At 34.7% G+C, this 24,352-nt stretch overlaps 1 protein-coding gene and 1 long non-coding RNA gene across 2 annotated transcripts; one reads left to right on the forward strand and one right to left on the reverse strand.

The window, feature by feature from the left end:
* Positions 1 to 13,476: 13,476 nt before the first annotated feature.
* On the forward strand, positions 13,477 to 18,026 carry LOC136800771 (uncharacterized). Its single transcript, XM_067057428.1, has 4 exons — positions 13,477 to 13,596; positions 14,094 to 14,173; positions 14,614 to 14,814; positions 17,932 to 18,026. The coding sequence occupies exons 2-4, from the start codon at positions 14,107 to 14,109 to the stop codon at positions 18,024 to 18,026; spliced, it is 363 nt and encodes a 120-aa protein (XP_066913529.1). The 5' UTR covers positions 13,477 to 13,596; positions 14,094 to 14,106.
* Positions 18,027 to 22,634: 4,608 nt separating this feature from the next.
* Positions 22,635 to 23,375, reverse strand: LOC136800599 (uncharacterized). The gene is made up of 2 exons (XR_010845731.1): positions 23,289 to 23,375; positions 22,635 to 22,839 (listed from the first exon to the last, which is right to left on the reverse strand). It is a non-coding gene; the product is annotated as an uncharacterized lncRNA (long non-coding RNA).
* Positions 23,376 to 24,352: the final 977 nt, after the last annotated feature.

A 24,352-nucleotide genomic window follows, 5' to 3' on the forward strand; every position in this document is an offset into this window, starting at 1 on the left:
AGTCTTCATAAAAAAGTGCTCAATGTTACTAGAGCTGTTTAAAGTTAAGAAACACGAGCCTATGTGGTTAAAATTTCCTCAATAAGATCCATACATAACGAAAAAGTTAATCCAAAAAAAAAAACATGTTAAATCTACACTTTCTGATGCAAAGTGACCTGAATTAAAACCATTACTGTACAAGTTTTGCAACATGTTTAAGAACTAGAATGATATCAAAGTTGATTTTCTTCAATCACCAGATAAAAATCTTTTGAAAACCCAAACATAAGAATGTATACTGTGAAACTGAAAGTGCTCCCTTCCCATAAAGAATACATAATGCAGATTAAAGGTGAATTCCAAAATGAAATTGAATACAATTTCAGTCATTTGATTTGACATTTAAAAAGTAAGTAACTTTGGACTGGTGGCATACTGTAGATATAATTTATTTGTATCAAAGGTTACTAAAAATTATCTGAAAAACTTTAACAATGTTTATACGTGTTTCTGCAAAAAGTTTTCAGTTAGCTTGAATAAAATTTCTTCATGGTTACTAGCTAAAGATATAAATTTGATACCTTAAAGGAAGAAATTTTGGCAGGAATTTAATTTGGCAGATGGCCGAAAAAGTTTTTTAGATTGAATTTAATTTGGCAGATGGACGAAAAAACTAAATTTGGCGGGAATTTAATTTGGCGTTTGCTGAAAAATTTATCCTTAAAATGGCGTAGAAACAGCAAAAAAAGGCAAAAACACCTTAAAAAAGATCATATTTTCAAAAAGTTCATATTTTCAAAAAGTTTAATTTGGCAGGAATTGAATTTGGCGGATGGCGGAAAAAAGAAATTTTGGCGGGAAATTAATTTGTTGGATTCTGGCCAAATCCGCCAAATTTTCTTTCCACCAAAATTTCTTCCTTTAAGGTAGTTGCTCTCAAAATTGGCAGTTGAATCAGATAATTTTAATAAAGGTTAGGTATTAATTTTCAGGGATTAAATTTGCCGGATTTCACAGCCTCTGTTCTTATTTACAAAAGACCATAAAATAAAATCCTAAGAAAATCTGAAAAGGGTCCTTCAGCGAAAATTGGTCACCATGAAAATATTAAAACATCATCTAATCCGCCACTGTACACAATTTTTTTCTATCGCTGTAATCCACTTCCACTTCCCTGGCAACTAAGAAAGCGGAGATTCTTCAACGAAATGACTGTTATTTCAGACACCGTGTCCCGTTGTAACCACCGTCAACATGGTTAAAAACTTTTCACTTCACAGGTGGGTACAACATTGTGTTTGTATTTTATTGGACGTCTGGTTCTAAAAAGTCAAAAAGTTTGTTCAGTTTTGATTTGAGCAAAGTTACGCTCCTACGTTTAACATCAACACGGTACAGTGTGCAGTAGTGGTATTAGTAGAGAGAGTGTTCGAGTCTGTTCATAATATGTGACAAAACAATTCAAATTGAAATTACTCCAATAGCGTGTGTAATAATAAGCTTTTCTTAGAAGCTTGAAATGTTTTGTCCCAGTCTGGAATTCAGGTAACTAGGGCTGAAAATCTCTGGCGTACATACACATCGAAGTACTGTTCGAGTACTTGCGTATTGGCGTAAAAAATTATTCACAAAATAGCATCAAATACTCCATAATCCATCGTTTTGTCAGACTGTGTGACACTGTCATTGTACATTGAAGATGTCATCCATCTGTCCATTATTCTGACAATCGTATAAGGTTTGATCCAATATCAGTAGTTTGATAGTTATTACGCGCGCAGCGCGTCTCCTTTGGTATAATGTGCGCGCGGTCGACTAAGTTCCTATATATCGCTCAACCACTTTCAAAATTCAGACTTCGTGTATGACTACATGACATCAATTTTCGTATCAATTTTTAAATCCTCAGATCACTCCGATCGCAAGTGAAGGATCCTCAGTGCTTTATATTTTAAATAATGAGATTGCTCCAAAACGAAAATCTTCCAACCCGCTAGACCTTATTAGGACCCCCCATCGTTTATTAATTTGTAAAAATATTTTCAGCTGACAGAGGGAAGGAAGGCTCCTTATTTTGCTCTATAAAGCCTGATTTTAGCTTATTTTTGGGTTTTTAGAATTAAAATTTCCAACCCCTCCGACAATTAGCCCTCCCCCTACTAAGAACCTAATAAGAGTAAGATACAGTTTGTTTGTTGGTTCTTGGTTTTAACCATAGATATTACTGTCATTTAATTGTGAAGACAAAATTTCAAGGTAAAGAGTTTCATATTCAAGTTAAAATCTTCATTCAGTACTCAACAACAACAGACAGACCTGTCTGAGAAAAATCAAATCAAAAACAGTCGAAAAGATGACTTTCGGAGTAGGGAGTGTCAAAGACAAAGGGAAAGGGGGAAAACGCAACAAAAATATGTTCAGATTAACTTTTAATTTGGAGTTCTTCCATAAAATACACTAAAATCAAATCTGATGAACTAAGAAATTCATAAAACTACTTGACATGATCCAAATATTTTCAGCTTTTGGTATTGTCCGTGTGAAGCCAAACAGTTTTTCATCACTGCATACAAAAAATTTGAGATTCTTGAATGTTTGCCAATATGCGAGATTTCTGATATCATAATAAGGGAAATGTATCTGAATGTAATACATACATATTGCGATTCAAGATGGCGGCGGGAGTTGTGGCTAACATTGTTAACTAGCCGTATTGTATAAGGGTTGCGAAGCGATCCAGACTCTACCTCAATTCGCAAGTTGCTAGCAAAAATAAGAGCCACTCTGATGAAACCCTAAAAGAGACAGGGTCTTAAGCCTTATAATACCCCAAACACACCATAAAAAACCACAGCAGCACAACACCCGCCGCCCCGCGAAACGCTCTTTCCTTCCTTCTCTTAGTTCTTCTAATGTAAATGTTGCCTTAAAAAATCGAACGATATTAATTCGTCGAGCGTTCGAAAATTTTTTATTCTAGTCGTCTGTTGAAATCATCAAAAGTAAACAAAAGCAAAAAAAATCTACAAAAGATCGCTTGTTGTTGGTTCTTGGCCAGTTTTGATTTGTTTTCTTGACAAATTCGACAAATTTGATTACCTCCATACCTCTTTATCTATCATTGAGGGAATATCCACTTGGTTTTGCAAGGTAAGTTTAGTTCACTTAAAAGAGCACCCCTCCTGCCCGCGCGACCTGCAAAAACTTCTCATTTTTATTGACCTTATTTGATACTTAATAGTTACTTTTAAAAGTCAAGGAATGATGAAGATCCTTTCTGTCTCAAACTAATTTTTTTTCCATTTAACAGCAATCTGTCTAAACATTTAAAACCGAAGAACCTGCTTAGATTGCTTATATGCGTGCCGCCCGCGCGGCAATTTGATCAACTTCAGATTGTAAGTCCGTGTTTCGGCTTCCGGTAATTTTTTGCTGTTCACTGCTAGGGTACACCATTTTAAAACGGCATTTTTTGCAGTCCTAGCTACCAAACCGAGAAAATTTTCGTGGCTTCAAGTCAAACCATTCATGGTCATTTTGACAAAATCATCGGTTTGTAGATGTGATTTATATAGCAAATTTTGGGCCAATTTTCACTTGGGATAGAAGTTAAAGCAGGTACGTGCACACAATATAGCAAAACTGCTTCGCTCATAAATTCGCTTCGCAAAAACATTGAAGCAAACACTTCAGAGCCATCAACTCCATTCATTGCAGGAATAGAAGACCTCTTCAGAGCCTCAAAGGATGAACTAATCAAATTGTTCAAAAGACTTGATACGAAAGTAATTAATCTTCTACGAGATCAACTCTTCTGTCTCTTCTTGGACCATTTTGACACCAACACCTTATCATCAAATGGATTTATAATCTCGGAAGATGAGCCAAAAAGCTGCCTAAAACGAAGATCAAATTTCCAATATGCTGTCCAGGACATCTATAACATGGGCCTCAGCATATTCGAAAACAAAATAACAATTAAACTAGCTGCTGATATACTGAAACACCCTCTTCTTCACGATCAGACACAAAATGTTATTGACCTGAACAGCAGACTTATTTTAGAAAAAATGACTGAACTTGTTAACAAAGTAAACATCATGCAGAAAGAAAACATTGACCTGAAAACCCATATTGAAAATCTAGAGAGGAAGATGGAGATAGTCATACTCAGTGTCGCAAATCAGCAACAACTACAGGTACAGCATCAACTACCTACACCACCACCTCTACTGACTTACTATTAATACCGTTGACACGAACAGACAACCAATCCAACAAATAGAAAATGTACTCCTCTACCCCAGCAAAAGACAGCCATCCAGAAGACTTTAGACCAAATAAACCCCCAAATCCATCTCCAAACCGTGCAAAGGATATCGCATCAGAAAACAAGAACAAGAAAAGATCACCACCAGTCTTTGGGAGAAAGAAAACAAACTCCAAAGTAGTAGGACAAACCAAACCCTTTTCTCTCTTTGTGGGAGGATTCAACCTGCGATACTCAATGGATGACATTCAACAAATTGTTCGAGATGAAATCGGTCTAAATGTCGTTGATGTCTCCCCAGTCAAACAAAATCCGTACAACCAATCATGCAAGATAGATATTCGTAGTGAGGATAAGCAAAGGGCCCTCGATCCAAGCTGCTGGTACCAAGGTCTTGTCGTAAAACCGTACCACCCTCCAAGATCTCCCCAATATCGTACACATGACAGGCGGACTTACCAAGAGCCACGAAACAACAGATACCACCGAAACCTTGACTATGACACCCATCCTGAAGACTACCGACCAAACCAGTTTACAAATGAAATGAGAGATAATTATGAGAACTATAGAAATTTAGACTTTGACAGACACAATGGATACCACAACAAATAAGATAATTACCTTAAACTGCAATGGTTTCAAAACAAACACAGTTTACATTGACAAAATTATCAACTCAAATGATATTATATTTCTTACCGAACTCTGGATCACTCAATCTGAAAAGTATCTCCTACACGATTATAAAAAGGACTTCCATGTATTCTTTGCTCCTGCGAAACAAGGACACACTGGTCGGCCCTACGGTGGTACTGCCCTATTTCTCAGAAAAACATCAAACCATAAACCTGAACTCATCTTACAAGAAGACTTCACAACAATCATCAAAATAAACTATTCAGACACACCATTGCTTATGATCGGTGTTTACCTTCAATGTATCGCAAACAAAAATGACTTCAAAGACATATATGCATCACAATTGAATACCATCAGTGGCATTTTAAAGCACTTCGTAGATTCATCAAATTCGATTGTACTTGGTGACTTTCAATCATATCCGTCATCTGAAGGATCAGAAAGAATTGCACAGTCCAATGCCCTATCACCCTTTCTAGAGAACTTTTTATCAGTAAACAACCTCATACCAATCGACATAAGCCATGGCTCTGGTCCATGCTACACATACAACCACCCTACACTTCCAAATCAGTCATACATTGACCACATCTGCGTTTCGTCAAACTCCATAAACCAATTTTCAGACACAGTCATTTCTGATCCAAACTTTCTGAACATCAGTGACCATTTACCAGTATCGACAGTTTACAAAGCAATAACAAACTCAGAATCCATACCACAAGTCAAATACATCGAAGAAGATTTTGTACCAAGCTTCATGTGGAAAAATGAAACATTCTTAAAAAGATACAAGTCATTATTGAATTCTATGACTTTTCAGACACTTGAATCCGAAAACATGGACTCCATTGAAATCCTTCAGAATGCTTTAAAGTCATGTTCTCTGGAAGCCTATAACCAGCTCAAAAACGACTCAGATTTCCATTCGATCAACAGGAAGCCATGGTGGACGACAGAGCTGTCAAAAAGTCGAAAACTACTCCAAAGTACGTTCAATCAATGGCGCTCAACTAACTTCAATCGAGACCCCCATAATGTTCATTATCATCGATATCTTTTTGCTAGAAAAAACTTCAGATCCCTCGTCAAGAGATGTAAATCCCAATCCACAGTCGAACATTACATTAACATCGAAAAAGTCAAGAAAATTAAACCAAAATCTTACTGGAGTCAGATTCGATTAGCCAAATCTTCACCACAGAAACTATACACCATCAATAACAAAACCAATACTGAAGACATTACAACCGAATTCAAAAACCACTTCGATACACTGCTCAATACACCAAGGACAGCACAGATCAACAATACTCGTACAAACGACCTCCTCGATAGTCTATTGTCTGATCTACAAGAAATGGATGAAATCGACTTTTTAGTAAACGAAAATGACTTTTTAAACGAAAATGACTTACTAACTGCTATAAACAATCTAAACAAAGACAAGGCATACGACCCTTTTGGTATCAAAGCTGAACATTTTATCCACGGTTTTACACACCCTTCCGACCAGAATCTCTCATTTCTTTCACTAACCATAAACCGAATTCTAACCTCGAAACACTTTCCTGAATCACTGGCCACATCCCACCTGGTCCCTATCATCAAATCCCACCGGAAACCAATCAGCGACCCGAACAACTACAGAGGCATCAGCTTAATCCCAATATTAACCAAATTAATCGAACAAGTAATTTTACAGAAATGCCCACAATTAAAGCATCACGCAGACCACCAGTACGGTTTCTCATCAGACGGATCTACACTACATGCTGAATTCCTAATCAATGAAACTATTCAAAAATATAATACCCAAAATACCCCTGTATACATATGTAGTCTGGATGCAGAGAAAGCCTTCGATTCGTGCAATTGGCTTGAACTCTTTAACAAACTCAAATTGAAAAACATACTTCCAAATACGGTGCTACAATTTCTTATAAAACTTTACAGTCATGGAGAAGCAAAAATCAAATACAACAGTAATATTTCCAAGCCATTCTCTCTATCTCAAGGAGTCAGACAGGGGTCAATCCTGTCCCCATACCTATATAACATCTACACCGAGGATATCCTTCAGGAGATAACTAATCTTAACGTTGGAACCTTCTTAAACCCTAACATCAACACATCAATTATCGCCTTCGCTGATGACCTGATCCTCCTGAGTCCTAATCTAAAACATCTCCAGAAAATGATATCTCTTTGTCAGGAAAAAGGCGGTAATATTGGCTTAAAGTTCAATGATACAAAAAACACAATTATTGTATCTGGTAATTGCCCAATAGACAATCCCAGTATCTCAATGAATGACAAATCAATATCTCCCCAAAAAACCTTAAAACATCTGGGTTTTTTATGGGACACTAAATCGAAGAAGATCACTCTCGCTAAACACCAGGAAAATCGTATCCAAGAACTATGGGCCGTCACATCTTCTCTCATCTCTAGTGGAGTCAGGAAAATGCATCCCAACATCATAGCAAACATCTTCAAATCAATCGTCCTTCCAAAAGTTCTCTATGGAATGGAAATCACTAACACTTCTAAATCGTTTCTTGAGTATCTAAACCGACAATGTCGCTCGGCCTTCAAAAACATGTTAGGTTATTCAAAACATGGCTCTAATGACCTCAACAAACTTTTTGGAGTTGCAGACATCATTCCGTACATCGAAAACAGGAAACTAAATCTTCTAACAATGCTAATGAAGAATCATCAAACATCTGCATACCTTCTCAACCTGTTAACGACACCTGACCGTCAATACTCAATAATTCCAGGAATTCTTAACATATGCAATCGTGAAGATATTGATATATGTAACTTGGTCCTTAACAGACATAAATCGTTTAAAGTTAATACGGGAGATCAGTTGGATACAGAACTTGTTAGCAAACTAAATTTGTTGATTGCTAACTGGAACATGGCTGAATGCAGGAACGAAATGAGGGAGATTATTAATAGAAATATTAATAGGAATTTTACGCCTTAATCTATTTTCTTATTGGTTACTCCTCTCGCCTTAGGCTCGTTTTCGATTCCTTTGACTATTTTTGTTTACCAGCTGGTACACCCAACCTATTTTTGTTGCCATTTTCTAGCTTTGTTCCTCATCTGGGGTACCTATTTCCACTACAATCCGAGCAACTATTACTTCCTAGAGCCTGTCCTAGCTTTTGTTCCAACCTACTTTAGAGTCGGTATAATGAATGTTTTATTACTTTTATACACAAAAAAAGACATTTTTATCTTTGTACATATTTTTAAAACGAAAAGTTGTTGTTATTATATTTTTAGCTTTATATATACCAATAATGTTAATGGTGATAAAAGAGAAGTAAAAAAAAAAAACTTAGAGATATAAAGGCTTTTATCTATTGAAATGATTAAGAAATCGTCTTTTTCAACTTTTGACCGCCAAAAATTCAAAGAAAAAAAATCGAATATAAACCCCCTTGACAAAAACTGATAGAAAGAGTTCGGCTCAAGACATTGTCAAAAATTCAAGATGTAGAATTTAAAAATAGTCCCACAGCTTCAAAAATACTGAAATTTTTTTTTATTAAGGACATATTTCCACAATTTGAATTTATAAAATTTCTTCAACATTAATTGTTATGGGCACCATTAAAAAGCAAAATTATTGTAGATTTTGAATATACCGCTTTAAAACGAAAAGTTGAAAATTTTTATGGTTAAAAATCGAATTAAAAATATCTCATGAAAAAAAATATTCACACCGGAAGATACGACCTTAATAGCAACGAGTTTTTCAGTTTTCTGTTAAAGCTCTTGGATCTAACATAAAATTGATAAATATTTTGTTTTAATTATGAGCTGGTAAACACCAAACAGGTTTACCGTGAAAAGCAGAGGCCAATATCATATATTGACCTGTGCCGACCAATCGAGATTCTATTCAGCGCGCAATCAACGCAGAGAAAAGTAACCATGACGACCATCCAGGATCTTGGATCAAGTTTAAAGTTGATATTTTTTTCCCGTCGTTGAAAACACAACTAAAAATGTCATTAATGCTTTTTAAAACGAGTCAGTGATAGAGAATCATAACATAAAGTCTGCCTATTATTTCGATTCAATTAATGTGACATTTCCATAATTAAAAGTTTAGTAATTACTGTTATTAATTTGGGGATCATGTAAAAGATTTCTCTTGAAAGAACCTCATTTCAATTACACTTGGAGGTTCTGGGGAATTCGTAAATAGTAAACTGCATACTGATACAGTCTGCTAGACATTAATATGGTAATATTTGCTCTTTTCATCTTTGATTCTTTCTGCAGTGATTTTATTGACACATGCGCGATAAAATTTATATTATTGGTCTTCAGAGGTTAATATATTCTTGAAAACTTAACCTCTGATACTCAGGGTAAAACAGGTTCGATTAGAGTTTTGAAAGAGGTCGTGTGAAACCTTTTAAAGCGCAGAAACTGTCCATTACAGTTAATAAACTATCCACCCTTTTTTAACCGGCCCCTTTTACATCGACCCTGATTCCCCATTTACAAATGACTTTCAAAAAGGCTAACACAGAGACCCGGGGGAGTCGGATTTTGGACTGACGGTATGTGCGGGCTAAAAATTGGCGTTCAAAATCGCACCCTTACAGTGCAGTGGTTTTTCCCGAAAAATACACCCTTACAGTGCATTTTTCCCAAGTTGAATACCCTTACAGTGCAGTCTAGTTTTTTCCCTGAAGTGATTGAAATGGGTCAAACAAAGATTTCGTTTGTGAATTTAAGTGTGATTCTTCTTCTATACAGTATATATTTATGTAATTTTGCATCTAAAGGAATCCAATACGTACCTGATCCAATATTTGAAAAGAATTAGGTAAAGGGGATTGAATCCCTTAAACAAACTTTGACTAGACAATTTAATTGTTTTTAGAATTTAGAAATTCGTACCCTTACAGTACAGATAGTAAAAAACCCACCCTTACAGTGCATTTCGGATGCCTTGAAAAACACACCCTAAGTGCCCGCACATACCCGTCAGCCATTTTGCTTGGCTGCCCCCCCCCCCGGGCACAGAGACCAAACAAAGATAAACAATTTGAAAATCGTATTTTCTCTCTATGTACAGATTTTTACAGAAGTTTCTTTCTATAGCCAGGAGAGCATTAATCGAATTTTGATGAATGTGACGTCAAAACTAAGTGCAATTTTTCTTATTTTGTATGTATTTTGATTCGCCAAGTTTATCCGTTAAATAGAATCTTTTGTTTGGGCATCTTCAATCTCGATTTCTGCAATCCTCTTGACAGCAGCCTCATATTTCGTTTGATATTCCTGATGAAATTATACAAGATGCAGTCAGGGCAGCCGTTTGAGCAAAGGTCCCGCCGCAGTAGCGAAGATTACGGAGCGCAAGTTTTGTGTAGAAGGGCAGATATTTATGGCCCTGCAATTATCCATTCATAATTGCCATCCAGCGCAGCGAACTTCAGGGAAAGTGAGGAGGCAGCATAGTCTCACGAAAGATATTGGACAGGAATCTCAAATTCTTGCAAATTTGTTGTCAGTATTTTTGTTCCGGTTGAAATAATATATTCCGTAATGTTTGATGCCCAGTTATATTTCATAGTGTAAAATCTATCGCTAGATTCCAAAAAATGCAGTCCTCAAAAATAAAGGAACCACTAGATACAATCCGTCGTCATGATTGTAGTGCGTTCTAGATGGGAAATAAGTGGCCTTACTTTTTCTTGCCTGGGAAAGGTTAATCTACTCTATCCTTTCGGACTTTAAACTCAATTCTGACGACGTAGATGTTTACAATCTTGACAACATTTATTCAAATGGTTTGGCCCATTGCAATGCCAATTTTACACTGTGAAATCTAACCCGGCATCAAACATTACGGGATGTATTATTTTGACCGGAACAAAAATACTGACAAAAAATTCGCAAGAATTTGAGAATCCTGTCCAATATTTTGCGTGAAGCTATGCTGCCTCCTCGCTCGCCCTGAAATTCACTGCAGTGGCAAGTATGAATGGTTAATTACAGCATCATATTATCTGTATTATCAAACAGCAGCCCTGACTGCTTTAATTTTTCGCGAGATATAAACGAAATATCACTTACATTGGAAAACAATAGATCTCGTTTGCATGATAATGAGACAGCAACGTGTCGTAATATAACCTTCTCCAAATAAGACAATCTCAAAAAACAAAACCTTTTAACGACCCAAAGACAGACTTCGACACAACAATAGCTGGTCTAGCTAGTTGATGTGTGCAAGAAAATACAAATAGTTGTGTATGAATAGAACAAGCATCCTTAAAAATAATCTAATGTATACTCGTCACCATAGTTGTGTTTTGACAAGAAATGTGTTCGAAAAATTGTGAAGAATAATCGAATATTTTCTTAAATTGCCATAGATGTGTATTAGCAGGACATGCAGTTTTTCAAAATAGTCGAATGTATATATGTATATATGCATCCCCATGGTTGTGTTTTAATAAAACATGCCGTATTTTAAATAATGAATCGAATGATAATATTTCTGTCTATTACAGTATAAAACCAATCTTCCTATATTTAACGTGGAGACCAGTAATTAAAATACTTTTCTATCCTAAAGTTTTTATAGCAAGGAACTTTAGCAATTGTCAAAGATCGTCTGCCTCATAAAAACTTTGCCATATTTTATAATCAAGAAATCCAGTATGAAATCAAATATTTTAACCTACTTGGTTGGCTAAATCATTATCCTTTTTGAAACAATTTCTTGCACCTCTACCCAAAGTAAGATGTGAAGCAGGTTGTTTTCCAAACTTTAATATGATTTGAAAAAATCAGTCCCGCAAAATTTGTTTAAAAATTTCAAATTAAATTAAATTTAAATTAAACAATTTCGGGGAAAAGGCTCTCCGAGTCACTTATCGAGATAACTTTTCTCCTTATGAAGAGCTTCCGAAGCGTGGCTATCATGTTACCATTCGTTAGAGGAACCTTCAAAATCTCTAAAAAACTAAATCTAAGTTTCATGTGGGAGTTTTTCAAGATCTTAGATATTCCTTATAAATTACGAATTACCTGATGTTCATGGTAAAATTTATGGCATCCATACGCTCGGTTTTCGTTCAATGATATCATGGAATGACCTGCCAGTTGATAATAGATTAGCAAACTCTCTTGAAGAGTTTGCACAAGTTCCTTGATTACTTTAGAATTTCACAAAAGAAGATGAAATTCTCTGCAACTGCAGATTATGCCGTAATAAAAAATATATTAGGGGTTGGTGTTTATTAGCATTTGCTATTTCATTGTAATTTTATCTTAACCCTAGCTGTCATTTTTTGCAACCAACTTGGAATAAAGAAACAATACAATACAATTTACAATCACACTCGTTTTAACTTGTAAATTCTTGCAATTGCTTACAAGATTTTGTAAGATTTTATAATTTTCGACATTCAAATTTTCACAAATCTTTCCATTGTTCTTCACAAGAGTGTGCACAACTCCGCAAATTTGTGCAGAAATGTGCAAAGATTTGTAAAAATTTGAATTTGAACTTACAAAAGAATGTAAAATCTTGTAACAAATTCTTTCAAAAAGTTGTAAATTTTTGTAAAATCTTTCCAATATTTTTGACCAGGGAGTTTTTCTCTATAATTCGTCTTTCAAGTGCGGACTGATTAAATTTTTCGAACAAGAGAAAGATTCAAATTACAGAAATTAACTTATACCACTTTCCCAGCTGAATACTCTGAAGGGACCGATGTTTAAAAAAGTTCAAATGAGGGAGGGAAAGTTGGCTATATATTATGTTAAGCTACAGTGGGTTTTCCATTTTCATAAAATTCATACAGAGGTGTGAACAAACCTTCCCAAGCAAAAATAATATTTTTGAAAATGTATGGTTACCCCCTGGAAAATGGCAAAATTTGCAAAAAGCCCTTGGAAAAATGTTTCTTCATACCTTAAAGGCCTTAAAGGTTAGGGTGGACGAACTAAAACCAGTCTTTTATCCCCTGGAAATTTAGGTTAATTTATAGCCCTTATTAGAATAATAAAACAACTTTCCTTTTCCCACACTTAGCCCCCATAGAAATTCTTTTATAGGGTTACCCCTGGAAAAATACGTCCATTCCCTTGTGTGGATATAAGATGGAATGACCCAATTAGTGATTGGACTAACTAGACTAAGCACAAATTTCAAGTTTAAATTTAAATTTTTTTAGCAAGAAAATTCGCGAATCACAAAGATATAGTAAAATTTTTCCGTCTCGAAACGGCCAATATCGCGTGTTTTTTGAATATATGTAATAAGTTACACGAGTAAGATTATTTTTGAGCGCATTTCTTGTCACAACACAACTATGGTGACGAGTATACATTAGATTATTTTTACCGATGCTTGTTCTATTAATACTATTTGGATTTTCTTGCACACCTCAATCAGCTAGACCAGCTATTGTTGTTTCGACGTCTGACTTTGGGTCGTTAAAGTCTATTGTTCATCAAAATCTTTGTTATAACCTTATTTGGAGAAAGTTATATCATGACACGTCGCTTTCTAAATATCATGCAAATGAGGTCTATTGTTTTTCCAATGCCAGTGATTTTTCGACTATTTAAAGCGAATTTTTGATATTTTAAAATCACTCATCACCAGAACTCACTAGCATCAGCACTTACTCAAAGCATATTTGGTATGTAATTTAATTTTTCTTTTTTTCAAACACTTTTCTTTGTTTGGGGTCTTAATCAGAGATTTATAAAGCCCGAAGGGCTAGACTTTGTGTGCTTTAAGCTCTTTGACGCAAAAAAAAAGAATATTGCAAAAAATTATTGTTGCTATTGTTTTTGAAAATCCAGGAGGCTTCTGATTATTCAAGGGCTAAAATTCTATTGTAATGTCACATAACGTAAGTAGGATTTCCTATCAAGATATGGCACATCTGACCTGTCGGGGGCATAATCTTTGGGAGGTGTAAGAAGTGAGTTAAGCTTTAAGTACAATTAGCTTTACCAGAGCTGAAAAGTGTATCATAAATAGTTGACTTTATAGTTGAAAAAAATTACTAAGTTTTATTTTGATTTTTAATTTTAATACTAAAAGTTCTGCACCACAATTCGTGACTTAAGTCACTGTTCGAATATTGTTAAAATTGTTGAAAATTTGGGACTGACTTTAATTTTCTTTCAGGTTACAAGCAGAAATGATGAATATGAAATTTGCATTCGCCGTCTTCTTGATGGTTGCATTTATCAATACAGAAGTTGAAGGTGAGAGATTTTGTAAATTTTTATAATTATTAGAGTCTATTCGCTTTGTTAAATGTGTAATAACTAATAATGTAATTAACTTGAAGGAACCCTTAAATTCAAAAGTTTTCGAATACCATTTTTATTAAAGTTTATAATAGTACTCGGAAACATCTTTTGAACCATAGCAAGGTACCAAAATTGCGAATCATATTGGTTGAGAAATAATACATAATAAAGGAATTAATGCCCACTTAAAACAAAAGAATCTTTTCAAGGGTTTATCTACCAAGAATTTCGACCTGCTTTCAGAATATTAAGCATAAATTTTTCGGTAAAAAAAAAATAACAAACTGATAGAAAAAAATTCTAACAATGCCTCTTGGTTTAAATTCTTCACATATAATTAAATCAACCACTCTTTTTAATTTTTAATAATTACTTTAATGATTTATATTAAGGCAAATCAAAAGCAGATAAAAAAGCTGCAGGAGAGGAGATCGAACGCCTCGTCGCGATTGGCCAACGCAATGATGTCGAGATGGGAAGAATTTCCAAACAAAAGGATTCTTTGGACAGCCAATTGCAACGAATGAATGCGAAGAGAGATTCTATCAAAGCTCAAATAACAAAAATTCTTGATGACAATCTTCCAATCAAACGTAGGTCACCCCTTTAATTTGATAGAGGATAGAGCGATTCACGAGAAGTAATCTCTTACGTGTTAATTGACTGAACTCAATTTCGCACATTAACAAGATTTAATTCGAAGAAAGCACTTTTGTTGAATTTTGCCAGTCAAAAATACCAGTAAAATAATTCAGCCGTCTCTAATAAGAGTTCGCCAAAATTGTGAAATTTTTCTCGATGTAAAAGTTTCTGACATTTCTTTCTGTGGTTCTTTCTTTGATTAAGAGTTTGGAAACTATTCTAGTTGCGAGTTAGGGAGTTGCTAGTTTCGAGTTGGGAGTTAAAAGATTACCGGCTACCGAAAAAGAATAACATACATCAAAAGTACGATTTTGAAAGTAAATGTAATATGAGGGTAATATATAACACATATAATACGTATAATACATATACCACCTGTAATATGCTTATTTGCCTTAAACACGTGCGCTGAGAGCATGGAAAGCTATTTTCTACTGTCAATGCATATCCATTAGAGACTTTCCGCAGTCACAACGAGAACGGCAACGACAACGGCAAAACTTGTGAAATAACATATAGGTGTGAAAAATAGAGAAGTTGCCTGTTGTGGCTCATTTTTGATTCCGCCTATCATTTTTTAAAAATAACGAAAAACGAAAAATCCTGGAGAAAATCTCGAAGCTTTTCTTTTTCAAAGCAAACTAAAAATACTGTAATGATCAGAATTATTTTGTAAAGTTATTATAGTAACGAGATTAACAAACTGAACAAATTTAAAATCAGGACTTCAAAAATTCAATACGGAAACTTACACATCTAGCACAAGAAAAAAAGCTAAAAAATGATAAAAAGTTTAAAGAGGCCCCCCCCAGCGGACCCTCAATTCACGCAATCACGCAATTTTTTTTCGAAATTCACGCATTCACGCAAATTTTCCTCGAGTTTCACGCAATAACCCGATTTTTCAGAAATCGGAAAATTCTTTGGGAAAAATCGGGGAAACATTGGAAAATCGGGAAAACTGCACATAATCGGGGGAAAAAGGGAAAATTCACGTATTCACGCACAATATAGCCCAGACTCACGCATTCACGCAATCAAAAAGTACATTTTCACGTTCACGCAAGTTTTTTTAATTCACGCATTCACGCATTTTTTTTTCAATTTTCACGCATTCACGCAACCGAAAATGCCCATTCACGCAATCACGCAAACCGCTGAGGGGGCCCTTTAAAGATTCTGAAATATGATTTTCAAAATTGTCTTACTTTCTCACGTTGTCTGACAACGCCAAAATGAGTGATTTGCCGTCGGGCACGAGAAGAGAAAACGACTAATTGGGGCTTACTCAGAGTTTTGACAAGTTTTGACAGCTCAAAGGTGTGAGTTTGATGTTTTCACGTTCTCCTTGTCGTACTCGTTGTGATTGTGGAAAGTGCTTATTTATATTTCCTGCACCACATTGAGTATAAATATAATTCTTGATTAAAGTGACTTTAGAACCATTGTATTTTATAATGTGATCAAAATTTTTATTAAAAAGTGTCAATTCCAATGATAAAATGACAAAAGAAAGTGTCATTATTTTTCTAGCTCTACGAGCTCTATCTCTACGAATTTTACGAGGCTAAGATGACTGTCAACTTATATCCTTTTATACAATAAGCATCACTTGCAGTATGATCACTATTTTTTGGGGAATTTGTTTGACAATCATTGTATTTAAAGATTTTGTCAATATTTTTACAAGAACGTGTCATGTTGTCAACATTATGACAATGACATAACAGTACTAAAGTCTGTCCAAATATAATTGGCAGTGGAAACAAGAATGCCTGTAACTTTTGATAGTCAAATTTAATTATGGAAATTTTTTGCGGTTAAATTTGCGATTGCAAAAATTGAGCTTTTTTTCTACTTATGCTATAACGTTCATTTTTACACCAGTGGTAAGTTTCTTAAATTTCAAGGCAAACAGAAAAGTCCTTCGGAAGATATGGGACCCGAAATACCCCTTGGTAGCACTTTTCTGTGAAATATCAAATCTCCAACTTATTGCTAAAAACGGGGGTAGTGATATTATTGATAAAACAGTTTTTCGATCATAACACATTTTACGATTTCTTTAATGACCTCATAGCCAAACTGTGTTTAGTGTTTTGGGAATTAGCAAAGTTCTTTAATGACTTAAAATAACAAAGGCAATATAAGTGCGTGCCTATCTTTTCAAAAGAAACAATTATACTGTGATTTCACTTCGTTTCGAAATATGATACCAATAATACCAATGCACCAACACTTAACATTTTAACTTAAACTTTTAATTGCACTGTTCCCCCCGTTTTTAGTAATAAGTTGGTATTTCACAGAAAAGTGCTACCAAGGGGTATTTCGGGTCCCATATCTTCCGATGGATTTTTCAGTTTGCCTTGAAACTTAACAAGCTTCTTAACCTAAGGTTGAACTACCACTGGTGTAAAAATGAAAGTTATAGCATAGGTAGAGAAAAAGCTCAATTTTTACAATCGCAAATTTAACCGCTAAAAATCGCAAATTTTTCAACCAAAAATACATTCAAACATAGCGCTTTTGATTCTTTAAAACAAGAAAAAAAAATTCTATAATTATATTTGACTATCAAAAGTTACAGGCATTCTTGTTTCCACTGCCAATTATATTTGGACAGACTTTAAGTATTTTGGCTTTGCTAGCCAGCACCTTACCATTTTCATGATCTTAAAGTCAATAATATATTTGGTACTAGCTAATTTGTACTTTTGGGCTACATTAGTTAAAATTAGGAAATTTTCGGTTGCCGTGATGTTTTACGAACTCCCCAACTCGAAACTAGCAACTCCCCAACTCCACAACTCACCAACTAGAACATTACCTAGACTCTTTGATTAATTTCCTCAGACGCAGTTTAAACATAGTTTTTAAATCTAACATGTCTCACTTTGTTCTTTCTTTGTTAGCTGTAAAATTCAAGATTTACATCTTGTTTATCGAATAAGGGAAATTTCCTACTTTTCACTAGGCCAGCGTGATTGATAATAATCCAATACTTCTTGACAATCGAATTAAATAGCACAAACTGTTATTGAATTTTAATCATTTTTTCTTTACAGGCATAAGCTCCCGTCGAGATTATTCATTTAGTGAAGATGAGAAGGAAATGACTCTAATATGTTGTCCATGGGTCATCTGGTGTTGCATTGTATAATTGACTTCGTGATAGAAGAGGGAAAACCTGTCTTTTATTAAGACACTTTAGTTTATCTTGTAGAAAAAAAGTATACTTTTGGGACTTGGAATATCGGATTATTTTGATTTACAATATATTGAGGTTAATTAGGATTATAGTGATAAAGTGGAAATAAAGAAGGTTTAATCCAAAAAGTCCGTTGATTTACTCATTCCATTCGCCTTTTTCCTGTTCTCACTCTTTTACATAATATTTTTTTCTGATCTGATTATTCTGTCCACGAAATAGTCAAATTCGAATCCAGTTCCTTTGTTCGCTTTTTATGATTCTGATAGTGCTAAATGTTTGATTTCATTACGTCTCTCAGTAAAATTTTTCATGTATTCAAATTGAAATTGCGTGAATATCATTGATCTAATATTATGCTGTGACAATAAATCTCGATTCTATTCAGCGGTTATTCAGCAACAACATAAAATGACCTTACCAGTAATTGATAATTTTAAAATAAAGGCCAAACTTTGGAATCAAGAAGAGAATTTCTACAGAGTTGCCTGATGATTGTCACCAAAGTCACAAATGCAGTTTTATCAAGACGCTAATAACCATATTTTTCAACACCATTTTGAAGTTGAGAAGCTAGACACAAACACGTGACATCCTACGCAGAATTAAAGCGTTCCGAACTTCTAAAGATTGACATTGCAATATAAAAGGGGCTACGTGCCTTGTTCTATCCAATCATCATCACCAGTAAATCAATGAAAATTTATCCATATCTGCTAGGATTTATCAAAACTTTCTCTTTTTCTGGCTGTGGTGGGACAAACCATAAAAAACTACAAACTGACTTCCACTCGATAGTTGCGCACTCTTCAACACAGGTAGTTTCATCGTGTTAGGTTCGCCAATTAGCTAACTGATCATACAGAGACCTTTCCAGGATTTCTGCTAGAAAAAGTGTCGTACTCCGTCTAAAGCTAAAACATCTTGAAAAATAACGTTTCATACTGTCAAATATCTCAACGGACGAAGACTGGGCATGACAACAAAAAAAAACATTTCCAAAACAAAAATATCATTTTTGGTTCTTATTTTATTCTACAGCGCCGCATTGTCCTGGCGTCTGATTGGCCGAAAATAATCTGTTTTGCTTTTACGCACGAAGTACTTAAAAAATGGACAAATTTGAATGTGGAAAGTCTATAAGGAGGCGCGAATCATAAAAAGCGAACTAAATCAGTAATTTGAAGAATTTTTCTTGGATTTAGTTTCACGAATCAGTAAAAAGTTGTTGTAAGTGACTCTGTCAATAGCATATTTACAGAGTTTACGTTGAAATCTGATTTTGAGAAACATAAATAAATTTGTCCTCTAATTTTGTACCGTCAACTGCTCTAACTTGGGACGATTGGTCAAAACATGGGACTGGTTGATATCTGGCCTGTATTTTCACTTATACTGTTAAATCTCTTTGACAACAAATTTGTTTTAACAACTCCACCAAGTTTATCAATCTTACTTCTTCGTTCTTTTTAGAGTACACAGACACTTACGTGTGTTCCACTACGGATTTTTTTCATTTTTCGATTTAAAAGCCTACTCGGTCCGAAAGAGAAATCTATATATTAATACTACGCTAAAACGTGTTGAAGAACTCTTATTCAGATGTCCATTAAAACTTATTCTTACATTCGTGGCCCTTTAACACTTTCAAAACTTTTCAAAGTCTATCAAGTCACCCTCGAATGTCCAGCCACAATGGCTAGCCACGATGGTTAAAGGATCTAAAGCATAATTCTTCTAAGCCATTCACTTAATTGTGGTTCTAAATTGCGATGCAATGTTATCTAGGAAAAAAATATTTGATAGTAAAATGTTTTCAAAAATGAACTAAGGAGACTTAATTTTCAGGTATTCTTTCATAAAATGAGAATTGTATCATCATTGGACAGTTATCTTTCTTCCGTTAGAGTTTTTTATAGATGTATAGTGATTCACTGAATTGACACACGCAGCGTGCAACGCTGTGCATACGGCTAGTTTTTTTTGATACGCCATTCATTAACTCAAATCAAATGACTTTGGAGGTTCGGTGAAATGGTAGCCGAATTGCCGTTCCATGTTTTGTCAGATAGTCCCAAGTTAGAGCAGTTGACGGTAGTGCTAGACGATCCTATCGTCTACACAAGATCACTAAAAAAGGGAATAGTTTAGGAGAGGCGTGATAAATTCGGGTGGAGTAAGCAGTGGCGGAGATGTTTACAGTGTTTCTTCGAAACTCTCCCGCCGATTTTTTTCCGTATACCGCCATAACGCCATACCGCCATTTTTCCCGCCTTTATTATCACTGTAACGGACGATAACATCGTCTACGGTAGTGCTAGAGCAAAAAAAAATGATGTTTTGCTAAAAGCACAAAGAGCTCTATATTTTATTTGAATTCTATCATATTGTCTCTGCTGCCAGAATATATTGATCTTTCTTATAAAGATTTTTTTTCAACAATTAAGTTAAAATTTTAATCTATTTTTAAAGTTTATTTCTTGTTTATATTGTGTAAAGAGCCGTTACATGCTATCTAAACATTAAAGCAGAATTATATAACAAAATAGAATTCAATGAGAATAGCTTTTGCTATTTTTTTATCTTCACTTGGACTGTTGTTAGACAGTATTTTTCAAACCTTTTTTTCCTTATGCTGGCTTTTTTGGCAAATACTACCTGTGGACTAATTTGACCTAAATTTAATACTTTAAGTTCTTGGCGATTGATCCATGTACAGATTTCTTGAATTTAAGTGGGGATTTTTAATTTGGTGCGCATTGGGATGTTTGAAGCACTACACGTTCTTTTTTATAAGGAACCTTTACTTTGCTCTGAGCCTGTAGTTCCTTATTTTTACAGAGAATTTCAGCCTCAAAGTTCCTTATCGAGCTCCTTATTTAAATAGCTGCTAAGTTTGGATAACCATCTCTTACTGTTCCTTAAAACTTGTTTTCTTATTCGCAGCCTGAGCAGTTCCTAAACAATTCCTTATTTTTCGGACCATTTTCAGCCTCGAGTTCCTTATAAACGTGTTCCTTATAAAAAAAAATGTGTAAAACACATCAAAAAACTAAAACCATAATATAACAATAGCGTTCAGTTTGGATCGTTATTGTTATTTTCTGCCCGCGTAGTTTTATCATTCACCCGATAGTGTCATTTGGGCCAGACGCGAAGCGGAGGGGGCAAATGGCACTAGAGGACTAATAATCAAATTGCAAGGGCAGAATTAATGATAACAACGAACGAAAACTTAACGCTATTACTATTATTATCCATATCGGATATTCAAACAACGTTTTTTTCTAGCATCAACCAATTCTTTTCGCTTCAATGCAATGTCCTCAACAAATTTTTAGCACTTTGCGAGCGGGCCGCAAATGACCAAAAAGTGTTTTTTTCTGACGTTAGTTTAGTCTCTTCGCTTCAATGCAACGACTTCAATCCAATTCCAAGCGGGCCGTAAATGACGTTATTGCCCTATACCCGGGCCGTTAATGATATTTTAGCCCTCTGAACACTGACCTTTATATAACCCTGGACCAAGCAATACCTGCCATCTTTGATTGGAGTTTTTTTAGAATTGGTACCCAAGGAGAAGCCATTGCAATGCTAAAAATTAACGTCTATCGCCGCTACATCATCAAAAGAATCTGAGGAAAAGTAGACCTAGCGCTCTCGATGCATTTACACCGCTATCGAGTAGTGCCGACATTAGGGTACCAATTTTCAAAAAACTCCGATCGAAGATTTTGCTTGGCTGGGATTGAGAAGCTTTGTCCAGGGTATATAAAGGTCATTACCTCTGAAGCCTGGCTCTTTAGTTTCCTCAGCCCAGGTATGACAATTTGAGTCACAAAACCTTTCAATACCGCCCGCCGATTGAACCTTTAATGGCTTACTTAATAACCGCTATATGGATAACAATATATGCTAAAAAGAGGCGATTTTTTCATTAATGTAATATTTTTTTTGAATTTGTCCATTGACCAAAATATTTTGCCACCGGAAGGTTGAAAAGTTCATTTGCTGGCGAACAGAGCAGCGCACGTAACCCCTTTTATATTGCAATGTCAATCTTTAGAAAATCGGAACGCTTTAATTCTGCTTCAGATGTCACGTGTTTGTGTCTAGCTTCTCAACTTCAAAATGTTGTTGAAAAATATGGTTATTAGCGTCTTGATAAAACTGCATTTGTGACTTTGATGACAATCATCAGGCAACTCTGTAGAAATTCTCTTCTTGATTCAAAAGTTTGGCCTTTATTCAAAATCCTCAATTACTGGCAAGGTCATTTTTTGTTGTTGCTGAATAACCACTGAATAGAATCGAGATTTATTGTCACAGCATAATATTAGATCAATGATATTCACGCAATTTCAATTTGAATACGTGAAAAATTTTACTGACGGACGTAATAAAATCAAACCTTTAGCACTATCAGAATCATTAAAAGCGAACTAAAGAACTGGATTCGAATTTGACTATTTCGTGGACAGAATAATCAGATCGGAAAAAAATCTTATGTAAAAGTGTGAGAAAAGGAAAAAGGCGAATGGAATGAGTAAAACAACGGACTTTTTGAATTAAACCTTCTTTATTTCCACTTTATCACTATAATCCTAATTAACCTCAATATACTGTAAATCAAAATAATCCAATATTCCAAGTCCCAAAAGTATACTTTTTTTCTACAAGCAACACCAGATGATCCATGGACAACATTTTGGAATCATTTCCTTCTCATCTTCACTAAATGAATAATCTCGACGGGAGCTTATGCCTGTAAAGAAAAAAAATTAAAATTTAATAACAGTTGATAATATTTAATTTGATTGTCAAGAAGTATTGGATTATTATCAATCACGTTGGCCTGGCGAAAAGTAAGAAATGTCCCTAATTCGATAAACAAAATGTAAATCTTGAATTTTACAGCTGACGAAGAAAGAACAAAGTGAGACATGTTAGATTTAAAAACTATGTTTAAACTGCGTCTGTGGAAATTAATCAAAAAAAGAACCACATAAAGAAATGCCAGAAAATTTTGCATCGAGAAAATTTTACAATTTCGGCGAACTGCTATGAAAGACAGCTGAATTATTTTACTGGTATTTTTGACCGGCAAAATTCAAAAAAAGTTAAATGTGCAAAATTGAGTTCAGTCGCTTAGCAGGAAATATTTTTCTTCTTGTGAATCGTTCTGTCCTCTATCAAATAAAAGGAGTGACCTACGTTTGATTGGAAGATTGTCATCAAGAATTCTTGTTATTTGAGCTTTGATGGAATCTCTCTTCGCATTCATTCGTTGCATTGGCTGTCCAAAGAATCTTTTTGTTTGGAAAATTCTTTCCATCTCGACATCATTGCTTTGGCCAATCGCGACGAGGCGTTCGATCTCCTCTCCTGCAGCTTTTTTATCTGCTTTTGATTTGCCTTAATATATCATTAAAAATTATTAAAAATCTAAAAGAGCGGTTGATTTGTGGAAGATTTACGCCAGGCGGCATCATTGAAATTTTTTTCTATATGATTGTATTTTTTTACCGTAGAATTTTGCTTAATTTCTGGAAACAGGTCAACCCATTGTAGATAAACCAATGAAAAGTTCTTTTTTTAGTGGGCACTTTTTTTACGTATTACTCAACCAATATGATAATTTGTTACCTCGCTTATGTTTAAAAGATTTTCCGAGTACTACATTATAAACTTTTAGTAAAAATGGTATTTCGAAAAAAATTTCAATTCAAGGGTTCCTTCAAGTTGATTACATTATTAGTTATTACACATTAATAAAGCGAATAGAATTAATAATTATAAAAATTTACAAAAATCTCTCACCTTCAACTTCTGTATTATAAATGCAACCATCAAGAGACGGCAAATGCAAATTTCATATTCATCATTTTCTGCTTGCAACTGAAAGAAAAATTCAGTCCGCCCAAGTTTTCACAAATTTAACAATATTCGACAGTGACTTAGTCACGAATTGTGGTGCAGAACTTTTCGTATTTAAAATTACAATCAAGTAAAATTAGTAAATTTTTCAACTAAAAAGTCACTACTTATAGAAACTTTCAGCTGGGGAAACTAAGGGACCAAGGCTTAACTCACTCTTACACCTCCCAAAGATATGCCCCCGACAGGTCAGATGTGCCATATCTTGATAGGAAATCCTACTTAGGTTATGTGACTTACAATAGAATTTTAGCACTTGATAATCAGAAGCCTCCGGATTTCAAAACAATAACAAACATAATGTTACAATATTCTTTTTTTTTGTCAAAGAGCTAAAGCAC

The sequence above is a fragment of the Clytia hemisphaerica genome, unplaced genomic scaffold (genome assembly GCF_902728285.1).
Source record: "Clytia hemisphaerica strain Z4C2 unplaced genomic scaffold, Clytia hemisphaerica genome assembly, whole genome shotgun sequence".
In the NCBI taxonomy this organism is placed as follows: domain Eukaryota; kingdom Metazoa; phylum Cnidaria; class Hydrozoa; order Leptothecata; family Clytiidae; genus Clytia; species Clytia hemisphaerica.